We start from the raw sequence: 22,666 nt of genomic DNA, 5'->3' as shown, positions 1-22,666 counted from the left end.
GAACTGCTTGCAATTTGGCAGATTTTTGTTCGAACTCTTGTTTTTTCCCTTTATGTGTAAGGCTAAGATTTGGCACTGATGACTTTGTTCAAATTTTGTTGCTTTGCATAAATGCATTTTCATTTGTAACAATACATTGTAATCCAAAAAGATGAGGATGGTGAGAAACAGACATTTACTTGATTTGACTTACTGCTATACTGCATAATACCACCGCACATGCCTTTTCTTTTGCACAGAAACTGGCTTCCTGGATGATGTGACCTATGACAGCATATCTTTGGGCCCTGGCTATGATCGTCCCTACCAGTTTGACCCCAGTGTCCGCGAGTCCAAAACCATCCAGCTTTACAAGCACCTCAACCTGAAGAGTTGCATTTGGACGTTTGATGCTTTCTACGACATGACCAAGCTCATAGATGTGTGTGGGGGGTCGGTTACCGCCGACTTCCAGGTAAGCAGCGTGTTTGTAGATGACATCACAAGCAATTAGATTCTTGATGACGGACACATGCAGTCCACCAGCAGATCATGCTAATGCATGAAGGAAGGGCCTTTAGAAGCAGCTGGACTACAAGTAGCCATGGATGTGTTTGGTGGCCTCGTGTTGTGAGACATGTGTTGTGTGTCTTACTGGAAGAGCAGGCGATTTGTGGCGAATTCAGCTCGATGTAAACACATAGTGTTGTTTCGGCGCTACAGGTGAGAGACTCTGCCCAGTCCTTCCTGACGGTGCAGGTGCCTCTCTATGTGTCCTACATCTATGTGACAGCCCCTCGAGGCTGGGCGTCCCTGGAACACCACACAGAGATGGAGTTCTCCTTCTTCTACGACACCGTCCTGTGGAGGACAGGTATGTGGGCAGCAATGACGTGCACCTGGCAACACTTTGAAGAAACACACCGATGTACACCTGATCTATAGAGCTCTAGCCACAATGTGGTTTTTTTTTCAGTGCAGACTTTTTACAAAGTTTCCCTTCGAGCGCATGTTATCCTTATTCAGATTGATGAAATAACTTCTTGAAAGAACTGTTCAACAACAGAATTGCAGGATCAGTTATTACCATTTTTGTAAGTTCTTGTGTATATAATTACAGTTTGTGAAAAAGAATGGCTACAAGTCTTTTGGTTTGTTTTTGGATGTTTCTTTTTTCAAAATGGCGTCAGCCCATCTGTGTCAGTTAAATATCCTTCACCCTTTGCAGGCATCCAGACGGACAGCGTGCTTTCTGCCAGACTGCAGATCATCCGAATCTTCATTAGGGAAGATGGGAAGCTGGTGATTGAGTTTAAAACGCATGCTAAATTCAGAGGTGTGTTTCCACAATCACCTAATGCATTTAACAACTTTACAGTAAATCACTACATCAAAAGTCTGCATTGTGCAATACACACTATCTCCGATGCCATATTTGGCTGTAAGTGCCTTCTGCTGTAAGTGTGCGATGTCTGTCCTGCAGGTCAGTTTGTACCAGAACATCACACTCTCCCCGGGCACAAGTCCCACCTGATGGCCCCGGACCACCTGGGTGGCATCGACTTTGATATGCAGCTAGTGTGGAGCGCACAGACCTTCGACTCACCCTACCAGCTGTGGAGGGCCACCAGCTCCTACAGCAGGTAAGCAGCACAGACCACACAGGGTCACACAGGGTCACAAAGCATCATGCGTGTTTCCATAATGTTGATGGGACACTTGCTGTGTGTTCCAGGAAGGACTATTCTGGGGAGTACACGGTCTTCCTCATTCCCTGCACTGTGCAACCCACTCAGCCATGGATTGACCCTGGAGACAAACCCCTCTCCTGCACAGCACACGCTCCTGAAAAGTAGGTGTTCCAGTGTCTGGACAGTCGCAGCCTGGAGATGATACTAACCCTAACCCTAATATTCTACTTGTTTTGTATGGTTTCCTATGTCTTCAGAAAGCTCCCAGAGGTGATCTGAAAGTGGCGCGTCGTTGTAATTCTGTTTCATTCTCTCTGCACCGACAGATTCCTTTTGCCCATTGCGTTCCAGCAAACCAACCGTCCCGTTCCAGTGGTCTACTCCCTGAACACAGAGTTCCAGCTCTGCAACAACGAGAAGGTGTTCATGATGGACCCAGCCACCACAGACATGTCCATGGCAGAGATGGACTATAAGGGAACGTTCTCCATGGGTAAAGTCTTCTTTCTTCTTTGACCCCTTAGAGATCAAAAAGGCTATGAACAGCTACGAATACATGGAAGCTAGCAGTACAGTGATGCCAGGAATGATAAAGGCAGGAGAGAAAAGACGTTACACGCCCAGATTCTAAGTGAAATTTACACGCCCAGATTCTAAGACATATTATACGCCCTGATTCTAAGACATATTACACGCCTATGTATAGTATTTTGTATTGAAGACATTCTAAGACAGAACTGGCTAATGTGGCCCTGATATGTAATATTTGAAGTCCTTCACCAGTAAATCATTTTATTTATCAACATAAATTTGACATCATACTGCTCTAAATCAAACTTGAAATCAACTTGTATGATGCATGATCACACCCCTAGAAGTGCATGACAGCGTTTCTGTTCCAATGTGCTGTCATGTTTCAAGTTCATGTGTTTGATAAAGCTGGTTATGTGTGACCATGTCAGTGTTTAATTGATTGCTATTTTGTAATATGAAGATAAATCTGAAATATCATGTAACATATATATGTCTGTGCTTATAATATCAGTTTCTTGCATTTTTGTATATAATCAAATGTTTAACAGTATAATAAATGTATGCCAAAAAAGACCTACAACAAACTTGACTTAACATGTAAAGACCTATAAAGACCTATACATGCATAACAAAGTTTTAAGCAGAACTGCAATAATAAATACCAAATACATGTATGTCCTGTGTGATATTTAGGCCAGACCCTGTATGGCAGGGTGCTGTGGAACCCAGACCAAAATCTGAATTCAGCTTACAAGCTGCAGTTGGAGAAGGTGTACCTGTGTACGGGGCGCGATGGCCACGTGCCCTTCTTTGACCCGACGGGAACCCTGTACAACGAAGGACCCCAGTATGGCTGCATCCAGCCCAACAAGTACCTCAAACATCGCTTCCTGCTCCTGGTATGTCCCTCCCCCAACCCACGCAAGCCCCGCCTCTCGGCTCGAGACCTTCCTCTGCTAGGTATCGTCATTGACTATGTGAGCTGCTCGTAAGGGCTGCACTGGATGGCAAGCTTCACTCAAATTATGGCTTAAGTTGAAGATCGAATTAGACGTCAGCTTGATCGGTAGGACGGAGAGGACGGAAGCCACGTGTTTCATGTCAAGAACCGTGTACTCAGAGAGAGACAGAAAGGTGCAGCTGTCTCAGTAAAAAAAGTCTTCAATAACTGAACAGGAGATTATAGATGGATAGTGGAATTATAGGGAGTGTGACTGATGCTGCTCTTCTGGTTGTCGTGGTAATAAGAAAGCACTATTGTTGACGGCTTCAGACCGCATGCTATCTGGGTAACGCTTGCCAAGAGCTCTGGTGGCTGTTGCCTTTGAGTAAAAGATCATTTAATGTGTGCTATCACAGTTCAATTATGTGATTTGTCAAGAGTCACTGCCTTTATATCATGGTCAACAAGTAGGTAAATTTAAGTGCAGTGTGTCTATGAATGCAGTTACACTCTCCCTCTCCTATAGGATCGGAAGCAGCCAGATGTCTGTGAACGCTACTTCCACGATGTCCCGTTTGAAGCCAGCTTCGCATCAGACAACCCCGATCTCCAGTCCATGACTACGATGCCTGGTGTGGATGGTTTCACTATGAAGGTCGACGCCCTGTATAAGGTCAGTGGACATCTCAAAAGGAAGTCAAGTCTGTAGATGCTTCCTCGGCCTGACATTCCAGTCTTTGCGAACACTAGTGCCCTAGTTTCGATGTGCCCTTCAGGCACCCGCCTGAGACTGCTTGTTTAACTGTGGAGTCTGTACCCTGGCCATGGGGAACTGGAACCTGGCCACCACTCAATAACTCCCTTGTTTGTTTTCTAAAGCACCAGTGTGTTTGTCTTTGAGAGGTCCCTGACCTCCAGCAAGCTCCATTCAGCCTATTCCTGTGCTGATGTACCTGTTAGAGATTACCTGTACCACCAAATGCAGAGTGGTTTTCTCTCCAGTTATTTGTCTCTGCATTTTAAATAAAGCTACTAACATTACTGTAGCCTAGTTTCTTGCACTGGGGTGACCTGGACTAGCTGTGTGAACATGGGTATGTGTTTATCTTTACCAGGTGGAGGCAGGGCACCAGTGGTATCTCCAGGTGATCTATGTCATTGGACCAGAGTCCATATCCAGCCCCAGAATTCGGCGCTCCCTGACCTACCAGCTAAAACGCAGCCGCCGGGACCTGGTGGATCGCTCAGGCCGTCTGATGCTGGATGAGTCACTCATCTACGATAACGAGGGGGACCAAGTCAAGAATGGCACCAACATGAAAAGCCTACAGCTGGAGGTGGAGCCCTCAGCCACCTTCAACCCCCAGGTGGGAGGCTCTGTGGGGGGTGGAGTTGCAGCTGTCCTCCTACTGGCTCTGGTTCTCCTGGCCTTCTGCCTCATCTTGAGGAAGTGCCGGAGTGCAGGGAGAAAGAAGCCTGTCAAGGCAGCTGAGGAGTACCCCCTGAACACCAAAGTGGAGGTCTGCCTGGAACATCTAGACAAGAACCTCAACAGCAAACACTGCACAGTGAGGAATGTCAACCTCCTTAACAAGAGTAACACGGCCTGCAAGATCAATGGGGCCAAGGTCAAGAAGGTCAACCTGGAGGTCAAACTCCACAACAATCTGAACGACGGCACTGAAGTCTGATTTAACCCCTCTTCCACATTTAATATGCCCCTCACCCTATTTAATAAGAAATTGAACAAAAAAAATCATATTTTCTATCACTGTTTGTATTAATGCAATGAGATATTGTTTATGTATTTTTCTATTATCATACGAGAATAAGGGAAAGCCTGTTTGCCATCTATGCAGTGTAAATCATTTCAACTGAGCTACCTCAGGGAAGTTAGAAACTTTTAAACATCAGTCAAGTCAAATGACATCAGTTTGATTTGTTTGCAGTTACACATCCTTGAAGTCATTTTATGCCAGTATGCCTTCTTTTAGCCATTGTGCACGAATATAGTAATTCATTAATCTAATAATAATTTGTGAATATAATAATTCAGCAGTGGTAGCTCAGAAGCTTCACCTCTTTGAATAGTCCATTCTTATTCACTCCATATTTTGATTGATCTTTCTCTGTAAAACCACTTTGAAAGTATTAAGCACAGGTTATGTGCCATTTCTTCTGGACTAGGAACGATGTAAATACCTTTATAAAGTGCAATTACATGATGACAAAGTCATCCCTTATCATTGGTTTTTAATGGAGATTATTACCTTGATGTAATTTCCTGTTGCTTGATCACCATTGTGCCATGCTGATATTTGTCAAGTGCGATTTTCTGATTCTGAATCCAAAAATATATGTTTTATTGCATTGTGTAAACCATTAGTTTGTGACTGTGTTCAGCTAATGACAAACCAAGCGTTTGGATAACGTTTTACTGACTAGGCCTTTACTGACTAGGCTTTCACTGACTGTATTTGCTTACTACAGTACATACAGAAGTGCTGACATCTTTTCAACACTGTAACAGAATCAACTGTTTTGTGCATCATCCTACTGTTCTTAACTGCACATTATAATACTGTGGTGCTGTAGCATTATTGTTCTAAATTCATGTGAATTTATATTACTGTACGCTCCTTCAGTATCTGGTGAGAATACTGAGAAAAGATTACCTTATTATTATTATTCTATATGGCAGTATGTGTTATGTTCCTCTAATATCATTCATTATGTTTGGCACATTTGATGTAACTGCCTGTACAAATGTTTTTGGGTGTTGCATCAAGATTCTGTTACTTGTCATATGTTGCTCATTTGAGAGAATTGTTGTTCTGTTTATTTGTTTGTTTGTCATTTTTGCAGACTGCAGTGCCTGCTGAACAGTGGGACGTTTTGGATAGAACATATTTTTGGTGCTGTCGTGTGGAAAAGTAACGATGCTCTCGACACTGTGTCATGTGCCTTTTTAATAATAAAGAAGACATCTGTAAAAGACGTTATCTCTAGGCAGTCAATTGAGATTCCCTGCAGTTGGCTTCAGGCTGAGTTATGCCAGTTTGTCATGCCCGCGTCTGTTCCGTGCTATGGCCGTGAGCTTTGTCTGCATTTCTCCAGAATGAGCTCTGTGATGATAACCTGTTTCATATAGTCCGACGATAGATTCCCACGGCCTTCATCGGTACGCAGGAGTAGATCTTATGGGAGAAAGGTGGGTGTGTGAGAAAGAAGAATGGTGTAGCTGGGGAGGTGGAGTACCTGAATAGACAAAAGACCTGTGAGTGGCTTTTTCCCCCTCCTATTGCTGGAAAATATGGTGTGTTTGTCTAAGATTTTGGCAGTGCCGACAGCAGCGCCATACTTCTAGATATGTGTGACTTTCATTTTGGCAGTAAAAGAAAGGTGTGGCTGCACGTGAATGTGACACACCGAGGCCAACTTCAGTGAGGCCAACATTGCTGGGCGCTTGAGAGGAAGAGAGAGAATAATGTGAAAAGCAGCAGAATCTAAACAGCATGTGGTACAATGGCTGATTACCAAAAAAGGCCGCTTGTCACCTTGGACACACCATAAGTAGTTTCAATCGAACGCTATATTCCACGGGGACGATTTTCACCTAGAAAGGCATGAAAACAGCATGCAAACAACATCAGATATGCCACCCACTCAAGGGAAATCTAATCTCGGCGCTATCTCCGTGGGGTTATTTGCAATGTCATCCATTGATGTCTAGTTGTTGAAGTAAATCTACTGCAGTAAACAGTAACTTTTTTTTTATTATGTAAATTTCATAGATGAATTAATGAATGTCTTCCAAGGTGGTACAGCAACCAAGAGAACATCGATAGAAATCTCTACCTCAAGATCAAATGAAGGGATTTACTCCAGCATATTTGGGAAATATGACTCCAGCATATTTGGGGAATGCATTGAATTATATTTTCTTTCTTTGTTCTGCCCTTGAAAGAAGTCATTGCTCATCGTGATGTACCATTCCGGAACGTGCAGATAGGATACTTACCAGAAGGCACAGACCTTGACTTGGTTTAATTAAAAACCCATACAATCACTCAATTCAATCAGCTTTCAGATGTATATGCTTTTCACTTTTATATGATCTCCTCCCATTTCCAGTTTGAGCCTTGGAGCTGAAATAAAGAATGTGCTTCCTGCATTGTTCGTCACAATGGCAACTTATAGTACTCACCTACAGATATTCCAATACTCTCAATATATAATTAAGCCATGTGATATATTTCCTGTTGGTCTAGGTTTTATTACCATCTGTTCAATGTTCTTATTAGAAGGAAAATCCACTCACTGTGATCTCCTGGTTTCAATGTGTATTGCCAGAAAACAGAGGGTGTAGTCATCTGTAACTAACCTGGTTAAGTATTCTGCCAGTAGGCACGGTTTTGTTTTGGCATACCAACTGTGTGAAGTTAGTCTTCTTAGGGACTGGAGAGGTTATACTGGAACCTTTCTTGGTTTGGTCCAGTGCATAACCAAAAAGCACAAGTGAGCAAATTTCAGTCATGTAAGTCTACAGTGCACATTTTGTGCTTCCCTCCTGGGGCTGCATCATGCTTTAGATGAGTGGACCGGCTGCAGAACAGGCCCTCACACTCATTTCAGAGTACTGGGCTATGTTTTCCATTTTTGTCCACTACAAACCGAGTTTCTGTAGTGCCACACGCTCAAATAACACACGCTCCAATAACATACTCTCCAATGACACACACTCCGATGACAAACATTCCAATAACACACACTCCAAAAACACACACTCAAATAACACACTCCAGTAACACACTCTCCAATAACTCACTCCAATAACACACAAGGACATTGTCTTTGCTGGCTGCTAGTGTGCTGCCTCTGTGTTCTGGGGAATGTAAAGAGGATATGAAGAATAAAGAAGAGCTCTGAAGTGTGCTTGTAATGAGGCAGCCTGGTGCTCTGCTGGCCTTACTGTTCGTCTTACCTCTAGAGACTCTGCTTCCTCAGCCAACGCAGCCCTGCTGACCAAGCTGTGGAGTCCAGTCACAGGCCCAGGTTACCTTGTCTTTCCTCCCAGGACTTGACATGGGCTTTATCCTGCTTTGGGCAAGACAGTGCCAGACGATGTAGGACAGAATATTACCTTGTAACCTTAAAATGTGGCTGTGAGGCAGAAAAACAAGCAGCTATTCAATCGGGGTGTGTGTGTGTGTGTGTGTGTGTGTGTGTGTGTGGGTGGAGGGGGGGAGGTAGACACATCATAATAAACTGACAGTAGTGATTATTATTGGAAAATGTAGCTCAAGTCGTGTAATAAATCAAATAAAATGGGCCAGCAATGACTCACAGAATTCTCTAATATTTTTCCTTTATTTGGAGGTCCTCATCTATGTAAACCCCAGAGTAAAAAAAAAATAATCCAGTCTGTGTCATCAATCTATGACAGATGAAACTGCAGAATATGTGCAGTCAAGATCACAGCCTAGAGGAACAGCAGATCCTCATTAAGCCCAGTGAAATCACTACACACTCCAGTTCACTCCTCTTCCTTTGCTATTGACCTATATACATTGATATTACCAGGAGGGTCTTCTCTTGTATTCGTTGCATAACCTAAACATTTTAATCCGACGTGTGACACCAGTTGCCACCATCTCCATTTTGTGTGATGTTTACATTTGCCACTAACAAAGTACGTTGTGTGTTGTCTGTTAATTCCTTAGTTCATTGCCCTGGCGATCAAAGCAGGTCGCTAAATGACATACCGGAAATAATGCAGATTTTTACCAGTTATCATTAACCAACAGAGGGCAGTATATGTCCAGATTCTCAAATGCAGTGGTCCTGTGATTGAGGACCCTACTCGCAAGGGCGCTGTGGCGCTGGAGCAACGTATGCCTGAACTTAATTGTGAGAATCATGTAATGAAAAAAGTCACCAAGTGACCTCATGCTACAGAAATAAATACTATATTGTTTCCACTTTTGGGAGACTCGTGGGAATCCCCACATGTGGTATCTATAAAACTTGAGACTATTGGACATAAAACATATATAATAAGCCACCACGTGGATTAAAAACACTACCTGATTATTACATTTTAAAGTGTGAAATGCTCAGTTATGTTATACATAAGGACGTTTCGAATTGATCGATACAGCGGAGCTTTGACCCCTACAAATTGGCTAGAGTCGATTCCACGTCGGTTCATTCACTTCGCTGCTCTCACGTCTCCCTCAACCAAACGGCAAAAGAAAGACGACACGAGCAGACAGTCATCTGCTCCGTCCCATCAGAGACGGGCGTCGGCGGAGCGTGTGCGCCTCACACCAATCGTTACAATAGGAAGGGCCGGGCGGAGCCGGGTTAGGTTGTCAGACAGGCGCGCTGGGCGATAACAACAAACCTCCCACTTTTATTCCGCGGAGAGGCACGAGACTTCGAAGTTTGTGGCGGTCGGGAGCGCGAGGCGTGTGGCGCGAGGCGACGTGCGCGAGCTTGAATTTAACGACGTTACTCCGCCGAACCTGACAGGAGCCGCTCGTCTCAACCGAGTGCTGTGTGTGTGTTTTTTTGGGATATAAGCCGCGCTCCTAACGGCTCCGTGTTTGGGGCTGACGGAGGACCACGCCAGCTAAGCGCGCTAGCGAGCTAACTGTAAAAAAAGGGGGAAGTGGCGGAGCTGTGGGGAGGTGTTTCCTTCACTCTCGTCTCGGCGGCGTCGGATAGTTTTTTGCTAACCCAGCTAGCTCGCTAATGCGGCTAGCCTCGCCACACACCCACTTTTTTAAACGGCTCTCAACGGCTGTCGCTAATACTAGCTCATTTACGAAGCCACGGGTTTCATCCAAGCATTGGCCATGTATTACTGAACCCCGGCGCGTACCGTGCGCTAGCCTGTTAGCCAAATCGCCTTGTTGGAGTGTCTAAAGTCTTGTTAGCATTGCTGACAATCCGCAGCCAGGAGTGTAATCAGTAACTACCCAGTGAAGGCAAGGTAGTGAAGGCAAACGACATTATTGATAAACGCCGTTGTCGTTAAGTTAAAGCCGCGAGTGAATCTAACAGGTTTGGTGGGAGTTTCCACACTGGAGGGAATCTGAGCGGCCGTCACGCCTTTCTGCTGGGGACCCGATGGCTCTCCAGTGAGCGCTGGGCTTGTGTACACCTCGCAGGACGAGGAGGAGACATGAGCAGATAGAGGCTGCTGTGGTCGTGTGTGATTTGAACTGTCTGTGCTGGGGAAGGCACAAGTGTATAGACACGAGAATGAAAAAGTTTTCGCGCATGCCAAAGTCCGAGAGCGGTGGACTCGGAGGCGGGTCCGGATCTGGTACCGGGGGCAGCAACTTCGTTGGGAGGGTCTTTATTATCGGACGATACCAAGTCACCGTGGATGAGCTCATTGCGGAAGGTATGGGGAAAACTATCTTTATACTGGTATTAAACTTTGGTACAGCAAGCTGTAGAAGCCTTTTGTTTCGAAAAGTGCATTTGGTCTGCTTCTCATGCTGGTTGAATGGTTTTGCCTCCGGTCATTCAAACATCTGCTGTTTTCAAACGTTCCCTGTGTGGTTTTCTTGATCATGGATGGCTCAGTGTGTATTAAGATACTTTAGTAGCCCACCTGACGGCTATTTGACAGTTTTGAAAGGCTTTTCATTACTGCTTACTTATCCTATAACCTGCAGGTTCCTTGTTTAAGTTATAGGATTTTCAGTCATAGTCAACGCAAAGTTTACAAACATAAATTAGTTCTAACCCAAGCTGGCCAAAAATGATGGTCTTTGTGTTTATCATTTTGAAAAGCTGTGGCATTTGAACAAAAGCTAACAGTATCCTCGAGGACAAACCCTAACTGTGGCCTTGGTCATAGTAACAGTATGTGGCCATCCTGTTGTTGTAGTCTTACACACGTCAGCTGTGGCAGGAGGAGTCAACCTCCTCTGAAGGCTCTACAGGGCCTTTCCTTCACCCCCTTTTCTGTTCACTTCCTCTGAAGGCTCTACAGGGCCTTTCCTTCACCCCCTTTTCTGTTCACTTCCACTTGGTGAATCACAAAGCCAAACTTACACCACCAGCCACTTTACGGGTTTGCTTCAGCAATACGACGTATGACACACACCCGTTTGTCTCATGAATACTACCACCAAAGCACCCGCAGATGGTCAACAGGGATTTGTCATGAGACGTGTCTGAACATTCATGTATATATTATTAACTTTAAAAACAAAATGACAGGACAACCATTTTTTTCCTTATGTGGCTGGTGTTTGATTTGCTTACTCAGTACTTACTGTTTTTAAAGAATAAAAATCGATAGGCTAAACACAACGTGTTTAGCTAGCCTGTGGAAACCAGAATGCTCTGTGTCAGAAATCCGCTTTGTTTATTGCTCTCTTGTTCTAAAGCGTTCACTCAAGTCCAGAGCATGTTCAGATCTGGGCCTGTGTTTCTCACTACACGCAGCAGACGTTTCCTTTCTAAGATAAAGTCTGCTGGATTTTTTGGACATGTGCGTTTCCAGTAAAAGGGGCTCTCCAGTGTGGAATTTGCTGACTGAACAAAATTGCATAATTTTTCTGCCAACGCAGAAGTTTAAGTGCACAAACACCTGTGCGTTTTGGACAGGCTTGCAGAGTTCCCTTTTCTTATATCTCACTCCATGTCTGCACTTAACACAGTAGATAAACTGCCTTTAGACTCAACTTATTTATCAGTCTCTGGCTAACAGTTATCAGATAGTTACCGTCACTGTGTTCATTGATTTGTACATACAATTGATACCAGATGCATCTATTTATGGTATATATACCATGAAGTACATGTTTGACTGCATGTGTTGAAAAATAGTTTTTCAGTTTAAGCTTTTATTTAGCCTTTATAATATCCAAAGAGTTAACCCTTGAAATGTTGCTGACCAGATATGCTAAAATTATCAAATGCAAGTCAGTTTGGCTGGTGAGTTTGATATTGGATTTCTCTGTTACTGCCGTCACCTCAGAGATCCTGATCCTTGCCATGGCAGTTCTAACCCTAGCTTTCAGCAGTTTCTATTATCATTTTTAAATACGTTTCTAGCGTTTCACAGTGCAAGCTCTCTTCAAGCCCTCTACAGCTGTGCTCCGCTGGACTACGCCAATAAAAAGCGAGCTGAAAAAGTAGCGCTAACCTTGCACAATTAGCACAGCTCTTAAACGTGAAGGGCCAGCGTGGTGATGTAACTCTGTAGCCCTGCCAAGGACGAGATGGAAACGCACGTCTACGTTATCTGCATGCCACGCCGGAGATGAATGGGCGGATTGTGGGCCCCTTTGTTGCCTTGTTCGAGGACACTGAAAGAATGCTGGTACGATGCGACACGCAGTCCTGCGATGGAGGTCACTTCCTTTGTGTTTGCTCATGGAGCCTGACTGTTTTTGCCCCCTGTGTATGACTACGGGGCATTCTCTGTGTTATTCTGAACGGACTGTTTCAGCCGCGTCATCAGACTGAGGGAGGGAGGGAGGAAAAGAGCTGCTAGTGTGGGCTGGCATTGAGACCAGAGACAGTAGGAAAGGACGGTGGGTGGGGGGCGGGGCCGGCGCTGTTTGACATCATCGCCCTCGCTACAGTACCTCTCACAGAGACTCACTGTTTGCATTTAACGTAATGAAGCAATTATGACTTGAGTAATTCAAGCTGCCCTTTCAAGAACAAGTAGAGATGATGGCAATCAGGGTTATGTCTTGATTTGTTAACACCAACATGTTTGGACCTTTTTGGGACAGTACGTATTTCCCACGATGTTACACTGTCAGCTTGGATGTGGCCTGGACTGAATCCACATGTCTTTGATGGAGTAGTAAGGAACTACTGTCCAAATTTAATTGAGTAGCCTATCTAGTCACTCACACAGGCAGTAGATTATGTAGTGGGTAGAGCAGTCCTGATTTGAGGTAACGTGTGAATCAAGGTTGTGCAGAAGCACAGGGCTAGCAGCGCCTTGGTGCAACAATGTCACCGTAGCTGTGAAGTGGCGTGCTCGTCAGCGCGCAGGATATTGCAGCGTTGACCTTGAGCTCACCATGAGCGGAGGTGTCTCCCCTCGCACAGAGCACAGAAGATCAGGGTCACATGACGCGTTCAAAGTCTCTCCCGTCTCCATATCTCACCTCAAATGCTCTTACCACTCCTGGGCACCGTGAGTAGGGAATGGGGGAGGCTGCCTCCAGTGTGTCGCCTCGGGGTTTATGGGTCTGAGCGTTGGTCCTTTGTTCATTCTGTCTGTCCTGCCACATTTGGGGTTCTCTTCCTTCTCAGTGTGGTTTTGTGCATGTTACGCAATAATGTTTTAGAGCAAGGTCTGGTTCATAGTCCTGTTTGCACACCTGGTCTATTAGTTACAGAGGCTTGTGATAGATAGGAGACATGGACTTGAAGCTAAATCATGTGGTTTAAGCTTAAATCTTGTCAATTTAAGATGTTATGTTTATGAGAAATGTATCCTATGTTAAATAGTACTAGGTGTTCTCGATTGTGAGGACTTAATAATACTTGTTTCTCATTACCTTTATTTAATGGTTTGTCATTATTATATGATTGCAGATTGCTCTAGTTTTTTACTTTTTAAATGTATTTTTAAAGACTTTTTTTGTAAATTATTATTTATTTTCAAAGTACTGTGTGGTGTACAGGTGTACTTCTGGCTCCACAGCAAGCAGAATTAAAATGACTCCCTAACTGAAATAATTGAACAACTCAGCCAGGTGCTTATGTGAGTGTTTAATTCTATTCTTCTGTGGTGTCACTTTCATTCTGGGTATTGTGTACACACACCAATTGTAATATAATACAACTCAGCATTGTAATATTGTAATTCCTAGACCAAAAATTAGTAGAACTGGAAATGCCATCTTTACTCTAACGTGATCTGTGTTCTTTTTACATCAGTGTTAGAGTCTTTACTGGCCTGAATGAAGGTGACTGAAAGGGCACAAGTACATGGACCATGTTGTAGTTGAACAGCTATAATTTTCCCCTTTTGCCTTAATCCTTATTTTTTGTGTGCGTTTGTGTTTTCTCATTTGATCTGTCCTCACTCAGTGCACTCTCTACTCCAACAAAATGAGGCAGTCACAAATACAAGGGGTAAGACAGTACAGTGACTGAAAAGCAACCTTAAGTCTGTGTGCTAATCAGACCCAATTATATAAAATAAGAATAATTATCTTGTTGGCAAATGACTTTTCTCTCAGCATATTGGTGTCAGATCATCAAGTCTACCATATATTTCTCTTCATGTTGTTACCACTGTTTGAAAATGAAACTCTGAAACTTTCTCATGACATTCAGTCATATTCATTGAAGTACTAGCATGCCTGTGTATCGGGTGATCTGTGAGGTTTGAGTGTTCTGTGGCATGTTCCTCCTCCTCCTGACTAGACCGACGAGATTGGAGTGCTGTTGGTAAAATGGTAGCAGTGCACTCAAAACATCTGCACCGTTACCACATTGATGACGGGGCAGCTTCTCACACTGCACCGGCCCACGAGGCACACGTCTCGCCTTCTGAGAGAACCCAGAACAGCATGGCCAGCACAACCTAGCGGGCCAAATTCCCTTCATCTTATCTAGTTTATCACATTCACCGTGAGCTTGGGGAGCATTCTTTGCTCTCCTTCTCTAAGATCTGACCTGGCCTGCTTCATTTTCTGAACAATGCAGATATAGCCGAGGGGAGAGTCGAATGGCGCTCGATCTCCGGGGTTTGTTTAAGAGAAGCACTCTGGCTGGCACAGACGATGTCAAGGTAGGGACCAATTAGTAAAGACCACCATGGCGTGTGCAATGTGGGAGGGGGGTGTTCTCTGCTGAAAAGGAACTGATGGCTTTAGCTATTTGGGTCAGTTCAGCATTGGAGGACATTTTTGACTTTGAGATTTGTTTTTTTTTTTTGTTTGTTTTATTTATTTATTTATTTATTAATTTTTTTACGTGTATTCCTGCCACTACATTTAATAAGAAAAACGGGCCATCTTAACATGATCTCAAATATATTTCTGTTTTTTAGATTGTATGTTTTCTAGTGTTAATATACTGTAGGTCCATGTTATGGACACACATTTTTTTCTTTTATGTGTGATTTTTAAATGCAGCCATTTAATCTATGCTTGTCTGTCAAATATACAAAATGTAAATTTCATTCTTTGAATCATCTGCTTTATAATGAAATGTTGCCACTTCTTAAGAGCCATGTGACTCAGAACCATGTGACTCAGAACAAGCTATTACAACTTCCTGGATATTTTTTGCTGTGTTGTAACAGGATCAGTATTTCCAATCTGTAAATGTTCATTAAAATGTCAAAAGGACAGTGTGTCCAAGTACATTTAGACATTTTAGTAGAAAATGGTTGCAACTTATGTTCTAACAAAAATCCTAGACTTCAATAGATAAATTACCTTGAAGGCATGTGACGGGAGAGTTTCAAAATAGTCTTTTTCTTGTCATGCATAGCATGACTAAAAGGGGAAAATGGAAGAATTACCAAATGAACTGTTATGAATTGTCTCCTATTTGACTATTTATATTTCAAGATGACTATATTGGTTTGATATATAATTGCCATCCAGTATTATCCTTATAATTTTGAGGAAAAATCTCCTTGAATATCACTATTTAATGTGAAAAATTGGCAGTTGGTGTGAATTTGCTTGTTTGAGTCATTCCTTCATTCTTCACATGTTGCACTTGGAGACACTGCTTATGCAGGACATCGGTGCAGACCTTACTCTGTCTGCACTTTAAACTTTGAATGTAAAGCATCACTCTGGTGCAAACATCTTACCAAATGACATTTCATAAACCCAAACACCTAAAAGTCTCACTATCATGTAGTTTGTGACTTGCATCTATACAAAATCATTTCTGTCTGTGCGTCACGACTAGGAGGCCACTCAACAATCACATTCTCAGGGTGATTTGTAGAATGAGATTTTCCACACTCTCCTGCTCTACCCTGAAAAGAGTTTGTTGCATGACTGGAAATTAATTCACAGTGACATAAAACCCTGTGTTCCTAATTGGGTAATGCTAAATTAGATCTTTAACCCATGAATCCCTAATGTTACCACACTAGAGGTATACAGATAAGACATAAGACTGGATGGATTTTTTTTTTCTCAGTTGGAAACAGTAGAATCATGAAAAAGAGAGGCTGAACGGGTTCCTGTGTCCAAGGACCTGTCCCCTTACAAACGGGCCTCAACATACTGTCAGATGGTCTGAATATGTCAGTGTTGCAACTGGTCTTGCTGTAGGTCTATCCAGTCATTTGGCTTAAGCAGTACAGCTGTCTTCACATGTCCAGCACAAGCCTTACAGCCAGGGTGTAGAAATGATTAAACGATTTGACTAAATAAGTCAAACACGCACATCATTTTTTAATGTCATTAGAAGTGTGTATGGCTTGTTTAATCCTGCTCATCTCCTGCGTCGTGTTCATCATGATGGTGGTGAGGTAGTTCATTTGGTAATTTGCTTCATCAGGGTCCATAGCTTGGCTGACATGCAGCCCAGTAGGTCGTTCACATGACCCCACCAGTGCTTGAGGGTCCCAGTGATGTTAACCAGATGCTCTAGGGGGTTCTGATGCTAACTGCTACCGACACCCCCACCAAGACAAAAAAAGAAAAGAAGAAGAAAAACAAACCTAATCGGGCATGTCCTTGTCAACAAAGGCTATGTTTGTCCAGCACTAGAGAACAGAAACTTGGTATGCATTGTAGGAAGTGTGCTATCAGGAAGTGTGCTATCGACACCCGTGACACCAGCATGTCGTACTCCTCCATCTTTGAAACGGTCGTTGGAATGTCCCTGAATTTCACTTGGAGGTTTTGCTGCTTTAGTCAAGTTTTCGATGTTGACTGGAAGTTTTGAGTAGAATGGCTCTTTTCTCTTTTATGAACATGAAGCAGAACATGTGCGCGTGCACACACGCACACACCTTTTTGGCTTACTTTAAATCACTTTATCCTTTGATTTCTTGGGAAAGAAAGCCGAGGAATTGTAATGACACCAAACAGACAGCAATAAATGGTATCCAAAGTTTATTTGGTAAATTATTTTATAATTTATGAGGTGTAAGGAGTTTCATCCTTCATCATGAGTAGCTTACATGAGCTAAGCTTGCATTTTCTACTTGGCTTATTTTATATTTAACATGACTATGCAATATGCAGTAGTTGGTAACACACAGTTGTCTGACCTGAAATGAAACGGGTTATTACCCAGCCTAACCTGCAGCTTGCCTGGCTTAAGATTAAAGGAGGACTAAACCACCTTTAGCCCTGCATGGTCTAAGATTAAAGGAGTACTAAACCACCTTATCATGCTTATTTGATTTTTACAGTGGCTCAAACAGATTTAGTGCATGCAATATTGTGCCGGCACTACAGAGAGAACCTTTCAGAAGTGTAAATGTCTGTAATAGTTGTATGATTATCTTTGTCAATTACGTTGTATTGCTCAGTCATAGCGGTGTGAGCAGTGAAGTGATTATGGGGCTGTGCTGCTGGCCGTCATCCTTGGCCCGGTTACTTTTCCTTCATGTTGGGCTGTGGCTGATTCTTTTTTGCACTTTATATCTGCTCTGGTCCTTTCCACCATTTAATCTTTCAGAGTTTTTCTTCACGCTTAATTGCTGCAGGCTTTCCCTTACACAGTTTATCTACTTATTTGTCAGTTGAAACACTTATCTCGCTTGTCTTTTAAAATGAGTCAGCAGCTGAGTTACGGATGACCCTTCTCTGAATGGTCACATTTGTAGCAGTTGTCATTTTTCCCTTGAGAGAGTGTTTATACTTGGAGAGTGTTCACTGTGTGTGCTGTGGTTCAGAGCTATCTCTGTACAAACAGGCCATGAAGATCCCAGATGGACTGAAGAGTTTCCTTGGAGCATACTGCACGTGCTTGTCATGCCCTGTGTCTATAGTTCTCTCTGGCGGACGGATTTCTCCTGGCAGCTAAACCACGTTTCTCCCAGAGAACCTGACACCGAGGAGCATACACTATCACGCCCTAAATTAGTAATTGTGGGAAAAAAAACATACTGTAACTTAAAATAACTTGTGATTTCCTCTGTCGAAGCAGTGCTGTGTATTTTGAAGAGGGGTTCAAGGTTGAGAGTCTTAATAGTACTGCAGAGTGAATTATGAGTTCAGTTTAGTGGGTAGTAGTCTCTCCTGGGGATATATTTGTAAGGAGCAATATGAAGCAAGTGCGTCTAAAAACAGCATATGCAATGAACATTCTCAAATCTGTGTCAGTCCTTTGAGAAATATCAAGAGCCAATTCTCCTAACAAAAAGGCTAGAATTTGTAGCTCGGAAATTTCCAGAAGAATGACAAGCTGTCCCACTGCACTGTCAGGGGAGATATGACCAAGTGCAGAATCTCTGGAGAGCACACCAAAAGGAAGCGGGAGGCTATTTATAGTTTGCCAACCTGTTCTACAGATACATTTGTGAGCATCATTGTGGTGTAACTTGCGTGGACTTGTGGGAAAGCGATTAAGCTGTGTTCTTTAGCAGATATTTGTGAACTGTATGTGGGCCACTCTAGTGCCTTGTGATCACAGAGGATATGTCTGTCTGCATATGATGGATTGCTTAGCCACATGGTGTGAAGCAGATGTGAGGAGCTGGTCGGGTGGAAGAAAGAGTTGCAAGTTAGTTTCTCTTCTGTTCAAGTTCTTTTAAGATGCTGCAAAGGTGAAAGGATGGGTCCAGGCAGGGTTATGCCAGGTTACGCAGTACCTTCATGACAGGAGTCTGAATTTCTCGCACTAGAAACAAGGAACAATTGAAACCTGTATCGCTACAAGTCTCCGTGGACTTGCCTCAAAGCACTAGGGAATCTGGAAGTCATGGCTGGCAATTAAAGCTGAGCTAGTGAAAACCACCACAGACTACCCGATCTGCCCGAGTGCTCGGGAGACGCAGCAGCGCCATTTGTTTGTGTGCATCTCACACTGATGTTCAAGCTGTTGCAGGCGAGATGATTTTAGTCAGTGCACCTTCTGAGGAGACCTGGACCGTACGCGTCTTTCGTTTATGCTTGATGTCGTCCTTGGTTTTTGGTTTTTGTTTTGGAAATGTTTAAAAATAGCTTTACTGCACTTTAATGTATAGCTTGCAGGTTATTTGCTTCACATAGGTACGCAGTCCTCACAGACGAGCCTGTTAATACATGTGTACCCAATCATAGCAAGGATTAATTCAATGTTTTTGTTTTAATATAACAGCTAAAGGCTACCTGGGAGGGCCTGAGGGAGATTGCAGACTCAAGCGAAACTGTAAGGTGACTACTTTAGTGCCAAAAGATCCTAGTGGGAAATGGCCCTCAAAGGGGCTCTTATTGCTCTTCTGGCCCACACAGCATGTGTGATGGACACATGGAGAAACTAGGCCTGCGTCCAAACAGGGGCTTGCTATAGCTTGTGTTTTCACAGTTGGGTACACTCTGACGGATTCTTGCCCCATTCACTTGTGATTTTATGGATCTTTGCAAAAAAATTATGACTTCCCTTGATATGGACATTACGTGTGTATATTGACATGTAAAGTTTGCTAATTATCTTCACCTCTGTGTGACTAACAGGAAACACGTTTTTCGTTTCAGCTCATCTTAGCTCATGCTGTTATCTTCACCTGGAGTGAGACATTTTCTTTTATCTAGTATTGTCTAGTTGTTTTGTAGTATTTGAAGGACCAGTGGCTCATGTATATAAGGACAATCACTTTTGAGGGAATTACATTCACAGACATAAATGGGAGCATTAAAAGAATCACAAATAACTGGTGCCACTAAAATAAGTATTATTATATAAAATAATAAATATTTTTAAGGCATATCTATGGAGGAGACATTTGACCAAAGAAACAGAGAGCAGAGTATAACCAGTATAACTGATATCATGCGTAATACAGAGAATAACCAGAAAAACTGGTATCATATGCAATACAGAGAACATATGTAAGGAAGCCTGATTAGAATTCACTGATACCTTTTTGTCTCACTTCATTTTGTTCTGCAGTCCACAGAGGAGGTTGCGTTCAGTGCCTCTCGCCCTAATGGGAGTCATTTCCCCTTCTCTCTTTTCCCTTTATTGTTTTGAACATTAATTTCTCATTTGCTGTGTTGATTTCCTCATACCATCTTGTTTCAGAACCATAAAGTGAAGTGGATTGTTGTCAGAAATGGGGTTTTCCTAGGCTAGTTAGCTAGCAAGCAAGCTTCAGATTGATGGTAAGAGGGATACAGGGCATGCAAATTAAAATCTTTTGTTGGGAAACTGCAGATATTAGGATTTCACAATCTAATTTTCTGAGCATGTGTGGGTGGTCAAGCTACACAGTGCAGCTGCAGTGATACAGTTGAGGATCTCTCCTCAGAGTCTTGGCTCTGACCCATCTGAAAAAGCCCTCGGGATCTTTGTTACCAGGTGCTCCAGTACTGCTTTAACTCATGCAGAGGCCAGATGGACACTTGAGAACCAGGCTCTGAGATGGATTGAATATGTTCTTCAAGTGATGATGCCAAACAAATGGCAGTTGCCCTTGCAATTGTGTCGTGTGCAGTTCTTCTGAGATGTGAGTTGCGTCAAAGCCGTTCACCAAGGTGTTATGATGTAATGGGCTGTAGGAAGTAGGACAGGGAGGTTCGTGAGGAATGACTTGGCCTAGGTTTCAGCCGCTGCCTTGGCTCCCCTTGGGAGGATTCCTGCCTTACCCTAAAAGCCTTCTGTCTCTTGTCTGTTGGGTGTATAGACGCTAATGTTTTTTTGCTGCTAATGCCGAATCCTTACAGGAATGGAACTTTTAAGGCTGACGGGAAGTTAGTGTGTCTCTGGCTTCATGATCTGCAATGGCATGGCAGTGGATCTTGGTTTATGAGCCTCCAGAGTTTTGAGCATAGTTCCTCTGGTGTTTTGAGTTTTACAGGCTCCCAGCTGAGTTTTACTCTGACTCTTGTTAAAGTTTATTGTATATTATATATTTAATTGACTGTCATATGCTTTTTCGCAAGACATACTGATTTATGTTTAAGAGGAACTACACTTTAGAGATCTGTGCAAATTGTCACTTATTTGACAGAACTGTTTACCCAGCACACTGTTGGGGTGATCAAAACAACATCACCCATGTACCAGTTCCTCCCACCACAACTGGAAAATGGGCTTCGGAAACTTATTTTGACTCGTAATCGCAGCTCTCCTTTGCTACGACCAGTATGTGCCCAGACAGCCAGATTGTAAAGATCACCATCATTAATATACGTCTTTTGTTATCGTTGGACTCCCCAACAGCCAGATCTTCACAGCTCAGGATGACCAAGGTCTCGTTACTGCTAGGTAGCTGGGCTGTCTTGGCAGTGGGATCCCAGACGAGTCAGGCCCAGAGGCACGCTGCAGAACCGGCTGGCACGATGCAGCGGCCCACTGAGCGGACCGTGCTTTCCCCACACACACACACGTCAAAGAAACGCCGAGGGTCTTCCTTCAGATATGTCACTGATTCCTGTTTTTGGGCTTCATTGCTTGAGCCGATTCCTTCATTTCAATGGGACTATTTACTCACCAGCACTCTGCTTTTGTGCCATTTGAAATGCCTTTAGTGTTTATATAATGTGGGCAGTTAAGGGACACATCTATTTTTTTGCTTTTCAGACCCAAGTTACGCTCCACTTCTAGCTGATCACCATTGTCACTTGCCACTCATTCTTGTGGCTGTATTGGGACCATGCAGTGCCACTTATGTGGTCCTTTCCAAATTGGTGAAACCAGTCACCCAAATTGCACTTTGCCTTATTTTCCCAATCCATGAGCATGCTTAAAACGCAAAAGCAGGACTTCGACACCAGGCAAAGTATTTCCACACCTCCTAATCCCCCCCACCCCCAAATGTTCTCTGAGATTTAATGAGGAATGCAGTGCTTCATCTATAGAAGGCCTCTGAAAGGAGGGCGCTAAACCCCACCGCCAAGTGACTTACTGAAAACCTGATCCTGAAGCATATGGGCTCCATCAGCAGGGAGCCAGGCGGGCAGAGCCACTGGGACCGAGAGCGCTCTGGCTGTCTTAAGCCACCTGCTGTCCCAGGACTCCTCGTCTGTGGGATCACAGGCAGCCCATAGACAGACACGTGACAACTGCCATGCATGTGAATGGATGGATGTTGGCAAGGGGCTTTCCAGGAGGACAATGCCTGGCCTGTGAGTGAGTGCACCGGCTGCTGGAGCCCAGTGCTGGACTACTCAGTTCCATCTTGTCTTATCAGCAGTTTCGGGTCAGGCCCGAAAGTCCCTTGTTTCTTGTGTCTTGAACACAGGTTCTCTTTTCCAGAGTTCCCTAGTTCAAGTACGTTACTGTGTTGCCAGTATTTCAAAATGACGTCTCTGCTGCATTTGGAACTCAAAACATCCACACATTTAAAGCAGATGTATGCCACAGACGAGCATTTCTTAAAGGCAACAGCGAT

General features: G+C 43.5%; 2 protein-coding genes across 7 annotated transcripts in view; both read left to right on the top strand.

The window, feature by feature from the left end:
• fras1 (Fraser extracellular matrix complex subunit 1) overlaps nucleotides 1–6,308 on the top strand; it is a 97,556-nt gene extending 91,248 nt beyond the window's left edge. For both annotated transcript variants that reach the window (XM_077000829.1, XM_077000828.1), the window contains 9 exons: nucleotides 240–454; nucleotides 703–853; nucleotides 1,208–1,315; nucleotides 1,463–1,622; nucleotides 1,715–1,831; nucleotides 1,997–2,163; nucleotides 2,898–3,103; nucleotides 3,674–3,820; nucleotides 4,263–6,308. In XM_077000829.1, coding sequence (XP_076856944.1) covers nucleotides 240–454; nucleotides 703–853; nucleotides 1,208–1,315; nucleotides 1,463–1,622; nucleotides 1,715–1,831; nucleotides 1,997–2,163; nucleotides 2,898–3,103; nucleotides 3,674–3,820; nucleotides 4,263–4,838 — 1,847 coding nt within the window. In that variant the 3' untranslated portion in view covers nucleotides 4,839–6,308. The remainder of the gene's footprint in view (nucleotides 1–239; nucleotides 455–702; nucleotides 854–1,207; nucleotides 1,316–1,462; nucleotides 1,623–1,714; nucleotides 1,832–1,996; nucleotides 2,164–2,897; nucleotides 3,104–3,673; nucleotides 3,821–4,262) is intronic.
• A 3,077-nt stretch (nucleotides 6,309–9,385) lies between these two features.
• bmp2k (BMP2 inducible kinase) overlaps nucleotides 9,386–22,666 on the top strand; it is a 39,732-nt gene continuing 26,451 nt past the window's right edge. For 3 of the 5 annotated variants that reach the window (XM_077000822.1, XM_077000824.1, XM_077000823.1), the window contains exon 1: nucleotides 9,386–10,561. In XM_077000822.1, coding sequence (XP_076856937.1) covers nucleotides 10,417–10,561 — 145 coding nt within the window. In that variant the 5' untranslated portion in view covers nucleotides 9,386–10,416. The remainder of the gene's footprint in view (nucleotides 10,562–22,666) is intronic. The other 2 variants (XM_077000820.1, XM_077000819.1) reach the window with 1 other exon arrangement.

This window comes from Brachyhypopomus gauderio, chromosome 3 (assembly GCF_052324685.1).
Source record: "Brachyhypopomus gauderio isolate BG-103 chromosome 3, BGAUD_0.2, whole genome shotgun sequence".
Classification (NCBI taxonomy): domain Eukaryota; kingdom Metazoa; phylum Chordata; class Actinopteri; order Gymnotiformes; family Hypopomidae; genus Brachyhypopomus; species Brachyhypopomus gauderio.
This window is presented reverse-complemented; position numbering and strand designations above follow the sequence as displayed.